Genomic DNA, 19,672 nt, shown 5'->3' with positions numbered 1-19,672 from the left:
GATGTGTAATGTCAGCAGTCTGCTGAATCTTTCACACCAGTGGCCCAACGATGGCACTGGACCTGAAATTATTGGCCATTTTTTGGAGTCTTTTAAAGCTAAAATCAGTTTAAAATTAATTTACAAATGTTCCGAGCTAGCAATCCTGATGTCGTTTGACCCCACATGGACTACGACAGTGTCAGATCCAATGCACAATTCTCCATCCCATCTGGATAAGAGGAATACCAATGTAAAGAATGCTGTTCATCAGCTTCTACAGACGCACCATTGAGCTCATCCTGTCGGGCTGTAATCACTGCCTGGTATGGCAACTGCACCGTCCGCAACCGCAGGGCTCTACAGAGGGTGGTTTGGTTATCCCAACTCATCCACGGGCCACACTGCCTGCCATTCAGGACATTTAAAGCCCTCAGTGTCACAGGAAGGCCAAGAAAATCATCAAGTACCTCAGCCACAACCTGTTCACCCTGCTTCCAGAAGGTGGAGACAGTACAGGTGCATCAAAGCTGGGACCGAGGGGCTGACAAACAGACTTAAATATTAACCTCTAGCCGGTCTCCACCCAGTACAATGCTCTTAACTTAGTCACTGTTACTAGCCGGCTACCACCCGGTACTCTACCCTGCATCTTAGAGACTGCTGCCCTATGTACATAGTCATTGAACACTGGTCACTCTAATGTTTACATCATGTTTTACAAACTTCATATGTATATACTCTATTCTAGTCAAGGCTTATCCTACATTGCCTTCAGAAAGTATTCATACCCCTTGACCTATTCCACATTTTGTTGTGTTACAGCTTGAATTCAAAATGCATGAAATATTTTTCTCACTCACACACAGTACCCCATAGTGACAAAGTGAAAACATGTTTAGAAATTTTAGCTAATTTATTGAAAATGAAACAAGGATACCTAATTTACATAAGTATTCACAATGACCCAAGACCAGCTCAGTTAATCTCTACCATTGTGACAATGAGTCGTCATAATGCTGCATCAAATGTACATTATCCTAGGGGTGTTGACAGACAAAGTAGGAACTTAAATTTCACATGTTCAATTAACATCACGAGGCAAGCGTTACAATTATTGATTGGAAGCAGGCTTTCTGAAGGCGCTTTTACCAAATTGTGCAAAAAAAAACTGTTCATTACTTTGAGCTTCATTATCTGAGACATCTGCTGGTCGGCAATGAATAGCAGCATGTGATTGTCAAATAGAAAATGTTATAATCAAAACTGTGGTGCAGCACTAAATTGTTGGCTCTTTTTCCATTTGGAATACCAGGTTTAAATGTTACATTATGCTTCAAGTTCACTATTTTTCAAAAACTAAATTTACGGCATTATTTAGGATGCTTAACGCAGAAGCTTATACTGTACTAATAGTGCAGAAAGTGTGGTTTCACGTAAAATTATTTCTCAATAATGTGTCTTCAACAGGATTCAACCTCATGCCTCTGAGTCCCTGAATGTTCCATAGTTCCTTGCTAAGCTACCGGCCAGGTAAACTTTTTGTACAATATGCTAAATATATTTGTAAGTACGGTTTCCAGTCTGAATGGTGTTTGAAAGCAGCTTGGAATCTAAGAAAGCACTGGAACCATGGCAAAATCAGTGGCATCTTGCATTTTGCAGCACATGGTTTGAAAATGCACGTGATCAAATGATCAGTTAGCTACTTAGCGATGTCTACGCTTGCCTCAGAGCTCCGGTATCAAACCTAACATCACAAGCCACACACATTATCGAACAAATCAAAATGATAAAATACCATAAAGATCAATGTATCAACATAAACTAGAAAATATTTATTACATGTATTTTAAAATACAAAAATACATTTGCAGGTAGCCGGCCAAACCGCAACAAAATTCTCAATAACAGTTTACATAAACCTTTTACTTGCTATCACTATGTGATATGCTGCTATTTATCCATCTTAGTTGAATGCACTGACTATGTCATTCTGGAAAATAGTGTCTGCTATATAACCATAATGTACAGTAAATGTAGATGTGAAAATTAACTTACCTGAATGAACTGCAAAGCACACTGAAATGTGCTTTGTGATTTTTTTTACTACATTTTATTAAATGTGTTTTTTTACTGCTGTCCTTGTTTCAGGATGGAGCTCATTCGAATAACACATTTTGCAATTTGTCATTTTTATACATACTTTTTTATTCAGTTAATTTAGCAGAAACACTTAACACACCCATAGTGACATCAGACTTCTAATACCAATGCAGGGTGGAAGGGAGCCACAAAATGTGAATTGCAAGTTATAAAAAAAGTATTTTGTATTTTAAACATATAAGTTATGTAATTAAAATTACAAAAGAATCAGAAATAATTTAAATACATATTTCAAATAGATGTAACAGAAATACTGCCCATCTCTGCATGTACGTCCCCTGCGAAAAAGGTGCTTCAGCTATACCTCGTAACCTTCATAAACCAGGCGCTCAAAAGCAGCCACTGTTTGCCTGTCAAAATCCGATCAGGAAACATTCAATAAATAAGGAAATACAAGGTAAGCCTTAACATTTCTACAGCTTTATCTAAAAGTTTCATTGCTACATACATGACAGAAAGAATACAATAATTAGGAGACGCACAACAACAGGTCTCGGTCCCAAACCAATTGTAGATGCTCCAAACGTAGCACATCTCATTCAAGTTTCACTTCTTTTTTTTTACAGATGTTCAACAATCCACATATCAGGACCACACATTACAATAAATAAATGTGATTGTCATAAATGGTTTATGTTCTCATTGTCTGGTTATTCATAGTAAGGCTTGTCTTTAGATTAGCTGACAGAGGACATAAGGACAATCGTCACAGTCCATCAGACGCAGGAGCTCCATGCTGTCTGCATTGAATAGAATAGAAGAAAAATATCCCAGTGAGAACTTCAATTGTGGCAAGTCAGATAAGATAGACATACTGTATAGTAAACACATACCAGCAACATGAGATACTATACACAAATCACAAAAATTAAATGTATTTAAAAGCCGTATTGATGCCAGTACAAAACTGTTAGTGGCTCACTTGGGTTTAAGAGTGAGATCCCTTTGCGGTGGGAAATCTATAGCTTAAATTGATCCTGAAGCTAGTCTAGAGCTATAGCAACCTTTCAGAACAGCACTGAATGTCAAACTTCCAGTCTTTACACTTGTAGAAATAAGGGTACAGAATTGTGTGGGCAAAAACTAATTCTGATTGGCTGCGCTCCTGTCCAGTCATGTGAAATCCATAGATTAGGGCCTAATTAATTTATTTCAATTGAATGATTTCCTTATATGAGCTGTTACACATTAAAATCATTGATAATGTTGCATGTTGCATTTCTATTTTTCTTCAGTATATTCATTGATTGATTCATTTAATGCTGCACAAAAATAAATAAAAACATTCTAAAACGAATCCAAATCAACAAGTACATTTATTTTGCACCTGTTACATAAATGGTTGTTCCAGTTCAAATGGCTGAGGCAGTCTCCTAAAAAAAAATCTGAACCCTGGCTGTCATTCTGAATGCAGGTTGCAGGTAAATAAAACAATTCTAACTCTGGATGGATTCTGATAGGAATTACACAGCACAATGCAAACCAGCAGGTAAGGTTACAAAATGCTGATAACATTCACAGGTTTTCCAGAAATGCCAATTGGAAGATTTCTGGAAGTTAGAGGGAATAAGCAGGAAATGCAAAATCCTTCAAAAAGTTTTCTGGGAAAATTACTGGAGATCTGTAACACTACCTGCAAGCCTGATGTGCCCTGTAAACCATGATATTCAAGCCCCTATATTCAGGTAAAATGACGTCTCAAAATAAAGAACTTATAAGATATGTAATGTATTGTATTTACATTTTTAAAGTGTTTTCCAAAGTAATTTTACATGCTATCTCTGTCACTTATAAATACACTCATGGGTGTTAAATACAATTCACTTGAAAAGGTAAGGCACACTGGTAAATTATATTTGAGGCATGGCTTAGTTGTACCTTGGGGTTGAGATTGTTATTATTGGCTACCCATTAGTGGAAGTGTACCAGTTTAAATGGTCTATGGTACAGGTACATTTATGCCATTTATGAGGAGTACATTGACTTGTCACTGTGGTTGTTTCCTATGAAGACAAAATCTACCTTTTCTAAGAGCCCACTTTTGTACCTGTGGAGTAATAATATATAGTAACAGTCAAACGTTTGGACACATTCACTCATTCAAGGGTTTTTCATTATTTTTTACTATTTTCTACATTGTAGAATAATAGTGAAGATCTCAAAACTATGAAATAAAACATATGGAATCATGTAGTAACCAAAACAGTTTTAAACAAATCAAAATATATTTTGGATTCTTCAAAGTAGCCACACTTTGCCTTGATGACATCTTCGCACACTCTTGGCATTCTTTCAGGACTGTTTGAAAAGCATTCCAGGTGAAGCTGGTTGAGAAAATGTCAAGCGTGTGCAAAGCTGTCATCAAGGTGGCTACTTTTGTCAGGTGTGTGCGTTACTGGTAGCGAAGTAAGGTGCAGGAGAGCAGAGAGTTGTGAACAGGCGCACACTTTCTTGATGCAGGAGAAACCAACAGATGGACGCAATTGCGTCAAAATCTCCAGTCAATAGGCAAAAGTGCAAAACGCGCAAAACAGTCACAATAATATATGTTTAACAATAAACATCGTCGTGAACAACACGGTATAAGCAAACTAGTGTGGGGCGTCAACAATTAACACGTAAGACAAACAATTCCACACAAAGACGTGAGTGGGAACAGAGGAATAAATGCATGCAGTGCGATTGGAGAACCAGATGTGCAGGCAACAAAACAAAACAACTGGATTAATGAAGCGGCGATGGCTAGAAACCCCGGTGATGTCAACTGCCGAATGCCAACCGAACAAGGAGAGGAGCCGACTTCGACGGATGTCAACTTTTTAGAATCTCAAATATAAAATATATATTTCAGATTTGTTTGACACTTTTTTTCCGTTAATACATGATTCCATATGTGTTATTTCATAGTTTTGATGTCTTCACTATTATTCTACAATGTAGAAAATAGTAAAATAAAGAAAAACCTTGATTAGGTGTGACAAAACTTTGTACTGGTACTGTATATATTTGAATTGTGCTAACTGAGGTATGAACTAGAGATATGAACTGGGGTACAATTAAGTAGATGTAACTAAAGGTATAAGGGATGTACCTTACAGGATTCCACCCCAGTAACAAGCAATTGTACCCCTTTAGGAACAAATCTAAACCTTATTTTTCAAAGACTGTGTATTGTCTTTCCAGGTTGCAGAAAATGTGGCTATTCAATTTACCTACATTATGCCAAATGCTGGGGAAGCAGACACTCACAGTAGAGGCTGTTCTAACTGATAAAACATATCTCATGCAGTTAACAGTGAACTTATGAGTGAGTGTTATATAATCCATACATGTTGCTCGGCACTACTGCCCATGGGTAGTAGGCTTTTTAGATCAATTTCCCAACAAATAGGAGATTTATGTATGTCAGATACGTTTTACACACTCAACGTGCAAAAAAAAAGCATATTAAACACTGCATTATACACCAGATGACCTGACTTTTTCCAGAAATCCACTTTGCTTTTGAGAATCTCTACCAAAAAGTAGATTGACTTTTACCATCATGCACACCTCACCTCCCACTTAATTTACTTTTGCTTACTCTCTTTTTAAAAATGTTTCCCACCTCTCTCTGTCTCTCTCTGGCTATGGACAGAAGGCTGTCAGTTATGTATTGCTGAGCGGATAACCAACATTGGTTATTTTTCGTTTTGAATTTTGTCAGTTTTCTTTCTTTGAGATCAATTCACACATTGAAATGTTTCTCTAGAGTTAAATCAATTCCAGCCTGAACTGTGCAATGTAGTAGGGAGTTGTAGTTTCCAATAGGCCAATATTCTACCTAATTGAGTGCCGAAAACAATGACCATAATCCATTGTGCATCTACTTGTCCGGTCTGCGTTGTTTTAGGCCCGCTACGGAAGTGTCAGAAGCATGCTCGATCGTGAGGGGATATAGGGAGCAGCTGTTGCTTTGCAAAGTATCTCTACTGTACCTGTAAATACATGATCTAATTGATTGATAGTTGGTATTCGGCAGTCATAAAAGTACGGCTTATTTACTTTGAAGAACAACAAAATAGTGACAGCAAATGCAGCAGCCCTATAGAGATGATGACTTGGAATGAAATAATAAAGTCATCAGGTAACATTTGTTTTAACATACACAACTTTTCAAAGGATTGGGTCCCAGTCTCTGAGAGGCCATGGGATCCGGGGGGGGGGGGGGTCGGGGGTGATCTGCTGGTCACTGAGATGACATCCCAACTCGGGATGAGGAGGGGTTTTAGCAGGTGGAATAGTGGGGGCCAATTGGAGGTTTACTTAGTAGCAATGCAAATATCATATAGACTACAATATAGACTATATTGACAGCTATATAGACACTCAATCATGATGGTACTGTTTAATGGTACGTTTACTCCTCTACCAACCTATCACCATTTCAATGTGTGCTGGGTTATCAGCCGGTCCTGGCACCATGGCATCAGAGCCAGATCGAGGCTCCTGTGGTGGATGAATGGTTTTGGCACTCAGAGGAGACATGGAAAGCTGCCTATGTGCGGCTACAATGGGCCGTAAAGGAGGCAAAAGGCGAGTGCTGACCGCTACTGCAGTGAGGCACCGGCTCTCGATTCGAAACCTGCCCCTTCACCTGCCCTGCCGGAAGCTGGGGCCGCGGTTTGTGGGGCCATTTAAAGTCCTGAGGAGATTGAACAAGGTTTGTTATAGGTTACAACTCCCCCCTGATTATCACATTAACCCCTTGTTCCATGTGTCTCTCCTCAGGCCGGTGGTGGCTGGTCCACTCCAGCAGTCTGAGGGGTGGGAGGTTCCTCCACCCCCTCTGGACATCGAGGGGGTCCCGGCGTATACCGTACGAGCCATCATTAACTCAAGGCGTCGGACGAGGGGCCTTCAGTACCTGGTGGAGTGGGAGGGGTACGCCCGGAGGAGAGATGCCGGGTACCGGTGGAGGACATCCTAGATCCCTCATTACTACAGGAGTTTCACCGTCTCCACACCCGGATCACCCTGCGTCCCGTCCTCCTGGTCGTCCCTGAGGCCGGTGTCGGCGCACTGCTGGAGCCGAGCGTCAAGGGGGGTACTGTCACGACTTCCGCCGAAGTCGACCCTTCTCCTTGTTCGGGTGGTGTTCGGCGGTCGACGTCACCGGCTTTCTAGTCACTACCGATCCATTTTTCTGTTTCTTTTTGTTTTGTCTGATGACATTTTACATTCCCTCATTACATTCACTATTTAACCATCTAACATACATTTCTGTTCTGTCCGTGATTGTTTATGTCGTTAGTGGTTGTGTATGTTTTATAGTTTTGTTGTGTGTTCCATTTTTGGAATTTTGCTTTATTCTCTGAGTAAACTCAGTTGGATTACTCCATACCTGTGTTCTGCGCCTGACTCCGCTTTCACTCTGCACCCAATCGCTGACATAAAACATACAGGGTATGTTCAGAACTTTTGTGAAATAGCACAGTTACAAATGTATGGCAAATAGAAAACTAAAATATAACTATTGTAAAATAGATATAGTATGTATAAGCTGGAAGTAGAAACCTATGTGTTGTTGTTTTACTCCAATTAGGGGAGGTGTGGTAGGGTTTGAGGGGAATAATATATATTTATTTAACTAGGCAAGTTAGTTAAGAACAAATTCTTATATACAATGACGGTCTACGGGTGAACAGTGGGTTAATTGCCTTGCTCAAGGGCAGAACAGGGATTAGATCCAGCAAGCTCGACCCACTTGGCTACCTTCACCCCCCAAAAAAGGAAAATATATATATATATATATATATATATATATATATATATATATATATATATATATATATATATATATATATATATATATATGCACACACAGTGGGGAGAACAAGTATTTGATACACTGCCGATTTTGCAGGTTTTACTATCAAAAACAAAAATCCAGAAAATCACATTGTATGATTTTTAAGTTATTAATTTGCATTTTATTGCATGACATAAGTATTTGATCACCTACCAACCAGTAAGAATTCCGGCTCTCACCGAGCTCTTAGTTTTTCTTTAAGAATCCCTCCTGTTCTCCACTCATTTACCTGTATTAACTGCACATGTTTGAACTCGTTACCTGTATAAAAGACACCTGTCCACACACTCAATCAAACCTCTCCACAATGGCCAAGACCAGAGAGCTGTGTAAGGACATCAGAGATAAAATTGTAGACCTGCACAAGGCTGGGATGGGCTACAGGACAATAGGCAAGCAGCTTGGTGAGAAGGCAACAACTGTTGGCACAATTATTAGAAAATGGAAGAGGCGCCCTGTGCTCTTCACAAATGAAAGCAGGTTCACACTGAGTACGTGACAGTCATGACAGAGTCTGCTGCCTGCAACATCCTCCAGCATGACCGGTTTGGCGGTGGGTCAGTCATGGTGTGGGGTGGCATTTCATTGGGGGGCCGCACAGCCCTCCATGTGCTCGACAGAGGTAGCCTGACTGCCATTAGGTACCGAGATGAGATCCTCAGACCCCTTGTGAGACCATATGCTGTTGCGGTTGGCCCTGGGTTCCTTCTAATGCAAGACAATACTAGACCTCATGTGGCTGGAGTGTGTCAGAAGTTCCTGCAAGAGGAAGGCATTGATACTATGAACTGGCCCGCCCGTTCCCCAGACCTGAATCCAGTTGAGCACATCTGGGACATCATGTCTCGCTCCATCCAACAACAGACTGTCTCACCACAGACTGTCCAGGAGTTGGTGGATGCTTTAGTCCAGGACTGGAAGGAGATCCCTCAGGAGACCATCCGCCACCTCATCAGGAGCATGCCCGGGCGTTGTAGGGAGGTCATACAGGCACGTGGAGGCCACACACACTACTGAGCCTCATTTTGACTTGTTTTAAGGACATTGCATCAAAGTTGGATCAGCCTGTAGTGTGGTTTTCCACTTTAATTTTGAGTGTGACTCCAAATCCAGACCTCCATGGGTTGTTAAATTTTATTTCCATTGACAATTTTTGTGCGACATTCAACTATGTAAAGAAAAAGTATTTAATAAGAATATTTCATTCATTCAGATCTAGGATGTGTTATTTTATTGTTCCCTTCATTTTTTTGAGCAGTGTATATAAACATTTACCCAAAAAATATATGGGGGATTGGAAATGATTCAGACAATTACATTGATGGAAGCGATAATCTATCCGCAACATTAAAGCTGATCCACCCCCCCAAAAAATAAAAAAATAAAACATTTAGGTGATAAGCAGTAATGGGCAGCCACTACCATCATGGGACTTTTATTCATTGTTTTATTTGAGGGCGGAACCTAACAGACCTCAAAAAGTGCAAATTTGTCAACACTACAGTTATGTAACAACACACAATTAAGGATATGGCCTGTTAGGTTCTGCCCTCAGCGCAGTGGTTATGCTCTCGGCACTGTCACCCTTCTACTATGCCAACTACTGCTTGCCTCGCTGGCTAAACAGCTCTGGCTCATGGTATATACAGTGCCTTCAGAAGGTAAACACCCCCCTTGACTTTTGTTTTGTTACAGCCAGAATTTAAAATTGATTAAATTGAGATTTTGTGTCACTAGCCTACAAACAATACCTCATAATGTCAAAGTGAAATTATGTTTTAATAATTTTGAACAAATTAATAAAAAATGAAAAGCTGAATATCTTGAGTCAATAAGTATTAAAATCCTTTGTTATGGCGAGCCTAAATAAGTTCAGGAGCACTCAGTGTGCAATAATAGTGTTTAACATTATTTTCTTCTGTACCCCACACATACAATTATCTGTACAGTCTCTCAGTTGAGCAGTGATTTTCAAACAGAGATTCAACCGCAATGACCAGGGAGGTTTTCCAATAGTTCGCAAAGAAGGTAACTTATTGGTAGATTGATATTAAAAAACATCTGACATTGAATATCCCTTTTAGCATGGTGTATCATCAATATACCCATTCAGCGCACTTCCTAACTCAGTGATGCCAATAGCGACTTTAAAACAGTTACAGTTTAATGGCTGTGATAGAGAAACCTGAGGATGGATCAACAACATTATAGTTACTCCACTATAATAACCTAAATGACAGAGTGAAAAGAAGGAAGCTTGTACATAATACAAACATTCAAAAACATGCATCCTGTTTGCAATTAGGTACTAAAGTAAAACAGATAATAATGTGGTAAAGAATTTAACTTTATTCCCTGAATACAAAATTGTATGTTTGGAGCAGATTCATTGCTGAGAACCACTTCATACAGTATTTCTAAGCATGGTGGTGTCACGCCCTGGTCTATATTTATTATGTTATCTTCATTTATTGGGTCAGGCCAGGGTGTGACATGGGTTTATTTGTAGTGTGTTTCGTCTTGGGGTTGTGTGGGGTGTATAGATTAGTCTATGGCTGCCTGAGGCGGTTCTCAATCAGTCAGGTGATTATCGTTGTCTCTGATTGGGAACCATATTTAGGTAGCCTGGGTTTCACTGTGTGTTTGTGGGTGATTGTTCCTGTCTCTGTGTTTGTTGCACCAGTCAGGGCTGTTTCGGTTTTCGACGTTTGTTGTTTGTATTGTTCGTGTTTTCTTCATCATTAAAGATGTATCTAACGAACCACGCTGCATTTTGGTCCGATCCTTGTTCCACCTCTTCGTCAGAGGAGGAGGTAGAAGAAACCCGTTACAGGTGGTGGCTGCATCATGTTATGGGTATGCTTTTCGGCAAGGAATATGAAAGTTTTTTCATACAAATAAATGGAATAGAGCTAAAAACAGGCAAGACCTAGAGGAAAACATGGTTCTGCCTGCTATCCAACAGACACCAGAAGAAAAATTCACCTTTCAGCGGCATTTGAATGTAAATATTTATTTTTATCAAAATGCGTTTTTTGCCCCCAAAAAAGCCTCCTGGAACATGTGCCTTAATAACAAATGCGTATGCCATCTGTACATATGAATAATAATTTTAAAAATGGTTTAGCCACGGAAAAAGGGAGGAACCTTCCTGCTAGCCATGATTGGCTGAGATAATGGTTGGGTTGGACATGCCGAGAGATGAGATCAGATTGGTCTGCCATGTAGCGCGCTTCTGCCTATAACATGAACTGCTCAGAATATGTAGGTAATCCTGTGTAAAGCAGCTTTTTTGAAAGATATAACGAAGAACTGCAAAAGTGTTGCTAAATGCTCTCCACTTTCTGGAGGACCGAGTTTTGAAATCAGTTGAATGATCACTGAAACTTTGTGATAGCTAAGGTGATGATGAAAATTCTGGTGTTTGATTGCAAATATGCAAAGGGAGTCATAAAGATAGCACACAAAAGGCTGTTTATAAAACACCTGTCTCAAGATAACATCTTCTAACTGAGGGCAACAATGGCATCCGTGACAGAGAGGGAGAAGCGTTCATCCATAAATATGAGTAAGAGAGTCTAGCTAGTTACATTTTATGATATTTTACGTTTCTAATAGTGTCAATGTAATTTTAATTACAAGTTAATCTGTTCTGTTAGCTAGCTAGCTAATGTTATCTTGTTGGCTAGCTAGCAAATGTTACGTGTATTATCTGTATAGTAATTTTATTCATATCTCCTAGCCATTTGCATTGCTAGTTATAACCCAATGTTAGCTAGCTAACATTGAACCTAGTTGGTTAGCTTTAGCTATAGATTCATACAGGCTGCTAACGTTATGAGTTGGGATTATGGTTTATTGTTTAGCTAGCTAGCTAGATGTCTAAACAAAGACTCAACTATGCAAGTAACCATTTCGGAGCAATTTCTCCTACACAAATAATATTTTTGGAAAAACTGAACATTTGCTATCTAACTGAGAGTCTCCTCATTGAAAACATCCGAAGTTCTTCAAAGGTAAATGATTTTACTTAAATGCTTTTCTTGTTTTTGTGAAAATGTTGCCTGCTGAATGCTAAGCTTAATGCTATGCTAGCTATCAATACTCTTACACAAATGCTTGTGTAGCTATGGTTGAAAAGCATATTTTGAAAATCTGAGATGACAGTGTTGTTAACAAAAGGCTAAGCTTGTGAGCCAATATATATATTTCATTTCATTTGCGATTTTCATGAATAGTTAAGCTAATGAGCTTGAGGCCATGATTACGCTCGCGGATACGGGATTGCTCGAAGCTAGACGTTAAACAGATGGATTTATTGGTGTTAAAATACAGTGGGGGAAAAACGTATTTAGTCAGCCACCAATTGTGCAAGTTCTCTCACTTAAAAAGATGAGAGGCCTGTTATTTTCATCATAGGTACACTTCAGCTATGACAGACAAAATGAGAGAGAGAAAAAATCCAGAAAATCACATTGTAGGATTTTTAATTACTTTATTTGCAAATTATGGTGGAAAATAATTATTTGGTCACCTACAAACAAGCAAGATTTCTGGCTCTCACTGGCCTGTAACTTATTTTAAGAGGCTCCTCTGTCCTCCACTCGTTACATGTCTTAATGGCACCTGTTTGAACTTGTTATCAGTATAAAATACACCTGTCCACAACCTCAAACAGTCACACTCCAAACTCCACTATGGCCAAGACCAAAGAGCTGTCAAAGGTCACCAGAAACAAAATGGTAGACCTGCACCAGGCTGGGAAGACTAATTCTGCAATAGGTAAGCAGCTTGGTTTGAAGAAATCAACTGTGGGAGCAATTATTAGGAAATGGAAGACATACAAGACCACTGATAATCTCCCTCGATCTGGGGCTCCACGCAAGAACTCACCCTGTGGGGTCAAAATTATCACAAGAACGGTGAGAAAAAATTACAGAACCACACGGTGGGACCTAGTGAATGACCTGCAGAGAGCTGGGACCAAAGTAACAAAGCCTACAATCAGTAACACACACTAGATCTGAATGAATTAAATATTCTTATTAAATACTTTTTTCTTTACATAGTTGAATGTGCTGACAACAAAGTCACACAAAAATTATCAATGGAAATCAAATTTATCAGCCCATGGACGTCTGGATTTGGAGTCATACTCAAAATTAAAGTGGAAAACCACACTACAGGCTGATCCAACTTTGATGTAATGTCCTTAAAGTCAAAATGAGGCTCAGTAGTGTGTGTGGCCTCCACGTGCCTGTATGACCTCCCTACAATGCCTGGGCACGCTCCTAATGAGGTGGCCGATGGTCTCCTGAGGGATCTCCTGCCAGACCTGGACTAAAGCATCCGCCAACACCTGGACAGTCTGTGGTGCAACGTGGCATTGGTGGATGGAGCGAGACATGATATCCCAGATGTGCTCAATTGGATTCAGGTCTGGGGAACGGGCGGGCCAGTCCATAGCATCAATGACTTCCTCTTGCAGGAACTGCTGACACACTACAGCCACATTGAGGTCTAGAATTGTCTTGCATTAGGAGGAACCCAGGGCCAATCACACCAGCATATGGTCTCACAAGGGGTCTGAGGATCTCATCTCGGTACCTAATGGCAGTCAGGCTACCTCTGGCGAGCACATGGAGGACTGTGCGGCCCCCCAAAGAAATGCCACCCCACACCATGACTGACCTACCTCCAAACCACCGGTCATGCTGGAGGATGTTGCAGGCAGCAGAACGTTCTCCACGGCGTCTCCAGACTCTGTCACGTGCTTAGTGTGAACCTGCTTTCATCTGTGAAGAGCACAGGGCGCCAGTGGCGAATTTGCCAATCTTGGTGTTCTCTGGCAAATGCCAAACGTCCTGCACGGTGTTGGGCTGTAAGCACAACCCCCACCTGTGGACGTCGGGCACTCATACCACCCTCATGGAGTCTGTTTCTGACCGTTTGAGCAGACACATGCACATTTGTGGCCTGCTGGAGATCATTTTGCAGGGCTCTGGCAGTGCTCCTCCTGCTCCTGCTTGCACAAAGGCGGAGGTAGCAGTCCTGCTGCTGGGTTGTTTCCCTCCTACGGCCTCCTCCACGTCTCCTGATGTACTGGCCTGTCTTCTGGTAGTGCCTCCATGCTCTGGACACTACGCTGACAGACACAGCAAACCTTCTTGCCACAGCTCGTATTGATGTGCCATCCTGGATGAGCTGCACTACGGCATCAGCACTTACCCGTCCAGAAGTACGCCCTGTCCTTGCAGAAACAGCTACTCAATGTTTGAATCATAACACTCAAAGATTCCTCAAACAAAAAATCTGTCTCACTTTCCCGATCAATCTCTTCTATAATCTGGTGCAAATCTGTATACTTAGACTTGGACTTTGCCTTTCCTGATTTATTTGCCATGATGTCTTCAATGAAATCGTTGGAAAAACACTTTCCAAAATACTACTTTCCAAAACACTGCTGTGCGTAACAAGCGTGACTGCAACTACTCTGATGGTCAAGGCGAGAATGAAGTTCGTTACGCATGCATTTACAAACAAGGGGTGGTGGTCCATTTCATAAACATCACATACTGGCATTTACCTCAGCTCATTGGCTATCTACCCAGCTAGATTTCAAGAAGATCAGCGGTCATTGGGCAGAAATACAGTCAATCAACGAAGCTTCGCAGATATTATTGGTGCGCAATGAAGTCATTGCTCATCGTCTTCAAATCAGTTCACTTCGGTCAATACATCCCGCAAAAAAAAACAAATCAAGTTTGGCTGTGTTGCAAACATCCAGAGGATTGCACTGAAACCAACTACGACTAGATAAACGATTGTTTAGTAAGTGTAATTACATCTAATTCTCCGTAAAAAGTTGATAGAGATGGAATTCACGACAAAAACAGTTTACAAAATGTTTCGTTTTAGGCTATTAAAATTGATTTTATCAAAGAAAATGGCATTTCATTTGATCACTGGGACCCTCAGGAAGATAAATAAGAGCAAGATATCAGAATGTAAGTCATAATTTTACCTTCAGATGTGAATGTGTCAAAACCTTCATGGCGGAAAATGTTTTTTGTTGTTGATCGCTCTTCACAAACAAAAGCATGGTATTTGTTTTCTGTAATAGCTATTTTAAATTGGAAAACGTAGTTTGTTACCAAGATTCTAATCTTTTGAAGGATGTAAGACACTTGCATTTTCAAGAATGTTTGTTACGACATTATATTTTTAGCTGTCACTCTGAAATTTCCCCTGATGTTGATCCCTGTACGGGGATCGCAGCCATAAGAGGTCACCTTCAGATCCATTTTATTTGTTCCTTCTTTGTTATTCCTTATCCATACAATCCATTATGTACAATTGCACTAAATATGATTTGAATAATGCCCGATTTTAAATCCCAGCAGTCTTTAATACATTCCAGAGCAAAAGGTTTAACAGTTGTTTTTAATTAAATAAATATATATATTAATTGGAATATAACTAATAATATTTAATAACAATAACTTAACTAACTAATTCAGTGTAACATTGACATGGCAACTGTTATGCTTTGCTATTGCACAATTCTAATATGTAGATACAGTGCCTTGCGAAAGTATTCGGCCCCCTTGAACTTTGCGACCTTTTGCCACATTTCAGGCTTCAAACATAAAGATATAAATCTGTATTTTTTTGTGAAGAATCAACAACAAGTGGGACACAATCATGAAGTGGAACGACATTTATTGGATATTTCAAACTTTTTTAACAAATCAAAAACTAAAAAATTGGGCGTGCAAAATTATTCAGCCCCTTTGCTTTCAGCTTTCAGTGCAGCAAACTCTCTCCAGAAGTTCAGTGAGGATCTCTGAATGATCCAATGTTGACCTAAATGACTAATGATGATAAATACAATCCACCTGTGTGTAATCAAGTCTCTGTATAAATGCACCTGCACTGTGATAGTCTCAGAGGTCCGTTAAAAGCGCAGAGAGCATCATGAAGAACAAGGACCACACCAGGCAGGTCCGAGATACTGTTGTGAAGAAGTTTAAAGCCGGATTTGGATACAAAAAGATTTCCCAAGCTTTAAACATCCCAAGGAGCACTGTGCAAGCGATAATATTGAAATGGAAGGAGTATCAGACCACTGCAAATCTACCAAGACCTGGCCGTCCTTCTAAACTTTCAGCTCATACAAGGAGAAGACTGATCAGAGATGCAGCCAAGAGGCCCATGATCACTCTGGATGAACTGCAGAGATCTACAGCTGAGGTGGGAGACTCTGTCCATAGGACAACAATCAGTCGTATATTGCACAAATCTGGCCTTTAAGGAAGAGTGGCAAGAAGAAAGCCATTTCTTAAAGATATCCATAAAAAGTGTTGTTTAAAGTTTGCCACAAGCCACCTGGGAGACACACCAAACATGTGGAAGAAGGTGCTCTGGTCAGATGAAACCAAAATTGAACTTTTTGGCAACAATGTAAAATGTTATGTTTGGCGTAAAAGCAACACAGCATATCACCCTGACCACACCATCCCCACAGTCAAACATGGTGGTGGCAGCATCATGGTTTGGGCCTACTTTTCTTCAGCAGGGACAGGGAAGATGGTTAAAATTGATGGGAAGATGAATGGAGCCAAATACAGGACCATTCTGGAAGAAAACCTGATGGAGTCTGCAAAAGACCTAAGACTGGGACGGAGATTTGTCTTCCAACAAGACAATGATCCAAAACATAAAGCAAAATCTACAATGGAATGGTTCAGAAATAAACATATCCAGGTGTTAGAATGGCCAAGTCAAAGTCCATCCAATCGAGAATCTGTGGAAAGAACTGAAAACTGCTGTTCACAAATGCTCTCCATCCAACCTCACTGAGCTCAAGCTGTTTTGCAAGGAGGAATGGGAAAAAATTTCAGTCTCTCGATGTGCAAAACTGATAGAGACATACCCCAAGCGACTTACAGCTGTAATCGCAGCAAAAGGTGGCGCTACAAAGTATTAACTTAAGGGGGCTGAATAATTTTGCACGCACAATTTTTCAGTTTTTGATTTGTTAAAAAAGTTTGAAATATCCAATAAATGTCGTTCCACTTCATGATTGTGTCCCACTTGTTGTTGATTCTTCACAAAAAAATACAGTTTTATATCTTTATGTTTGAAGCCTGAAATGTGGCAAAAGGTTGCAAAGTTCAAGGGGGCCGAATACTTTCGCAAGGCACTGTAGGTCACAAATAAAGCTATCCCCAGTAAAATTGGAGCACAACTCATGAGCCCACCTCCTGCACCGCTCACACCTAATCCAGACCCCACCTGTGACTGAAAACAGGGGGAAAGATGCCAATTGAAAAGCTCTCTTAAAAATGGAGCTAGTTATAGTATCTACATAAAATGCTTGGTGAAAAACCTAAAAGGCTAAAAAGTAACAATAACTGTAAAACTATCAGTCACTAGTGGAAACATTTACAACTAGTAAGGTTGCTAGCTTGCACTCCTAGCAGCTTATTCTAACTAGCTCGCTGGCTAGTATTTACTGCTGGTGAAGTAACTAGAGAGCAAATTAGCATAAACTAGCGCTAACTGGGGTAGTCATTGTCTAAATTTCAGGTGGAAACACATACTAGGGGCCAATTACCCCCTAGTAAGAGGGGGAGGGGGTGTAGCCCCAACACACTCATCCAACATATTACTACTTTACTCAAATTATCTACATTTTTCTCTCTAAACACGTGGATTATTTATCTTAAGGCTTTCCTTCTTGTATATTTAAGAAAACAATTCTAGATCTAACTTCATTGGAATATATCTACAACACGGAGAGTGTTAATTGTAACATTTTTGGGTCTTAATGCAAATTAAAGGGAGGGGGGAAGTTGCCCGAGGAAGCTAGTTACCCCCTATTACCCTAACTTTGGCAAATAGGTAAAAAAAATGTTTATAATAATCTTAACCTATGACAAAATGTTGCTTAAAAATGCAGATTATGAACCAATAATATGTGGGTGATTATGTAAATTTTGTTCCTCTATCAAAATAACTCAATTATGAAAGACCCATTAAAATAAGCTTGAATTAAGTAGCCACCTCTATAAACAGTCCCTCAACTCAACGTGAGGTGACCGTCATTCACAACATTGGCGAGGGCCAATGATACAAACATACGCCTATTAACACATCCCTGTATCCCCTAATGCACTGGCAGATCTGCCAGCCAAATAATAGAAGCAAAAACAAAGGATCTGTGCCAACGATGTGGTCAACAAAGTACATTCTGCTTGAAACGACCTGAGTTTCCAATGAAAAACCCACAACATATATTACATCCGATTACACTCAGGACATATTTCTGTCAACAGAAAACGAGCAACATGCATTTTGTTTTTCTTACCAGTTGCATTCTTCCCACATATGAGGTGCTGGTTGGGCTGCAGCAGACCCCAGATCTCTGAGTCATTGTTGATGGCCTGCTCTAGGGACTCGAGCATAAATGTGGAGGTACCGTTGTCATTCTCGATGAGCGCGCTCCTCTGCACCCGGCTGAATACCTCAAGGAACAGGCTTTCCACACAGGCAGTGAAGTATATAGCCGCGTGCTCATGGACCCGGAGTGCCACTCGATTCTCAACCATCCACTTGAAAAAATGTCCTACAGAAAAGACGAGCCCGCACCGCGCTGACTTGCCCCGGTAGAATTTATCCCTAGTGCTCATATTATAGAGCGAAAGTGCACCGAGTGCTGCGGTGATGCAGTTGACAGAAATGGTCCAGGAGAGAACCATCTTGATGGCGCTTTGGATCTCGTGCTTGGTGCACTTGGCATAGCGCAGACTGAGGCGCTGAGCCTCCCGGGCGACCCTCACCAACGCCCGACTGACCAGTGCTGAGAGCTTGGCCAGGACCTCTTGTGACAGGCTCCCAACACATAGCTCCTCTTTCTTCCTGAGTGCACACTCCACCTCGCTGAGGCTCCATGGCACGTCCTCCAGCTCGGGAAGCTTGGCGCATTGGCTGGAGAACTCCAATATATCCGTGTCCTCCGCCAGGACGGTGTTGACCGTGTCCAAGCTGTTGTGTCGGCTGTGCATAGATTCGGTCAGATGCCAGCAGTTTCCCCCATGCGCATATGACAGATTCGTGTCCGAGCAACACAGCGACACACTGGAAGACCTGAAGGAGTCAGCGGCTCCACCATAACCGGAATCGAGCGTTAAATCCTCCAGCGTCCTCACAGCTGTCTTACTCTTGCCTGTCATGGCTGCATTGCATACTAAAGGTCTGCTTTTTCAATAAATGCCACAAAACCTGTCTCTGTCGCAGCTATTCCACGGCTCCAAGAGTTATATTCGGCTACATGCAATCTCTGTAAATGAAGTGAATGTTTTACCTAGTTTTCGCTTTCTTGCGTTTACTGAAAATATTCCATTAAACTGGTTTTTCTCTAACTCCTGCGTAACCTGAGAGAGATCGAATCCACAAGCCACTGCATCAGGCGCAGCACGGACTCGTGCGTGGAGAGGAGGGGCTAGGCACATGGTTGGCTGCTAAAGGCCAATCTGATGCCTTTATTACTCTTGACTGACATATTCAATTTGTCAACTGGGATGTATTATGATATGAGCTGTTGATGAGCACATTAAACATGTTTCAAATATGACTGGAAAAGGATTTACTCAAAAATCTGAGTCTTATATC

The 19,672-nt window shown here is 40.7% G+C and overlaps 1 protein-coding gene across 1 annotated transcript in view; it reads right to left on the bottom strand.

The window, feature by feature from the left end:
* Nucleotides 1-19,461, bottom strand: part of LOC135516071 (ankyrin repeat and BTB/POZ domain-containing protein 3-A-like) — a 166,736-nt gene extending 147,275 nt beyond the window's left edge. Inside the window, exon 1 of the mRNA XM_064940076.1 lies at nt 18,369-19,461. Within this exon, the coding sequence (XP_064796148.1) occupies nt 18,369-19,233 (865 nt within the window). The 5' untranslated portion in view covers nt 19,234-19,461. The remainder of the gene's footprint in view (nt 1-18,368) is intronic.
* Between the last annotated feature and the right edge of the window lie 211 nt (nt 19,462-19,672).

This window comes from Oncorhynchus masou, chromosome 27, assembly GCF_036934945.1.
Source record: "Oncorhynchus masou masou isolate Uvic2021 chromosome 27, UVic_Omas_1.1, whole genome shotgun sequence".
Lineage (NCBI taxonomy): Eukaryota > Metazoa > Chordata > Actinopteri > Salmoniformes > Salmonidae > Oncorhynchus > Oncorhynchus masou.
This window is presented reverse-complemented; position numbering and strand designations above follow the sequence as displayed.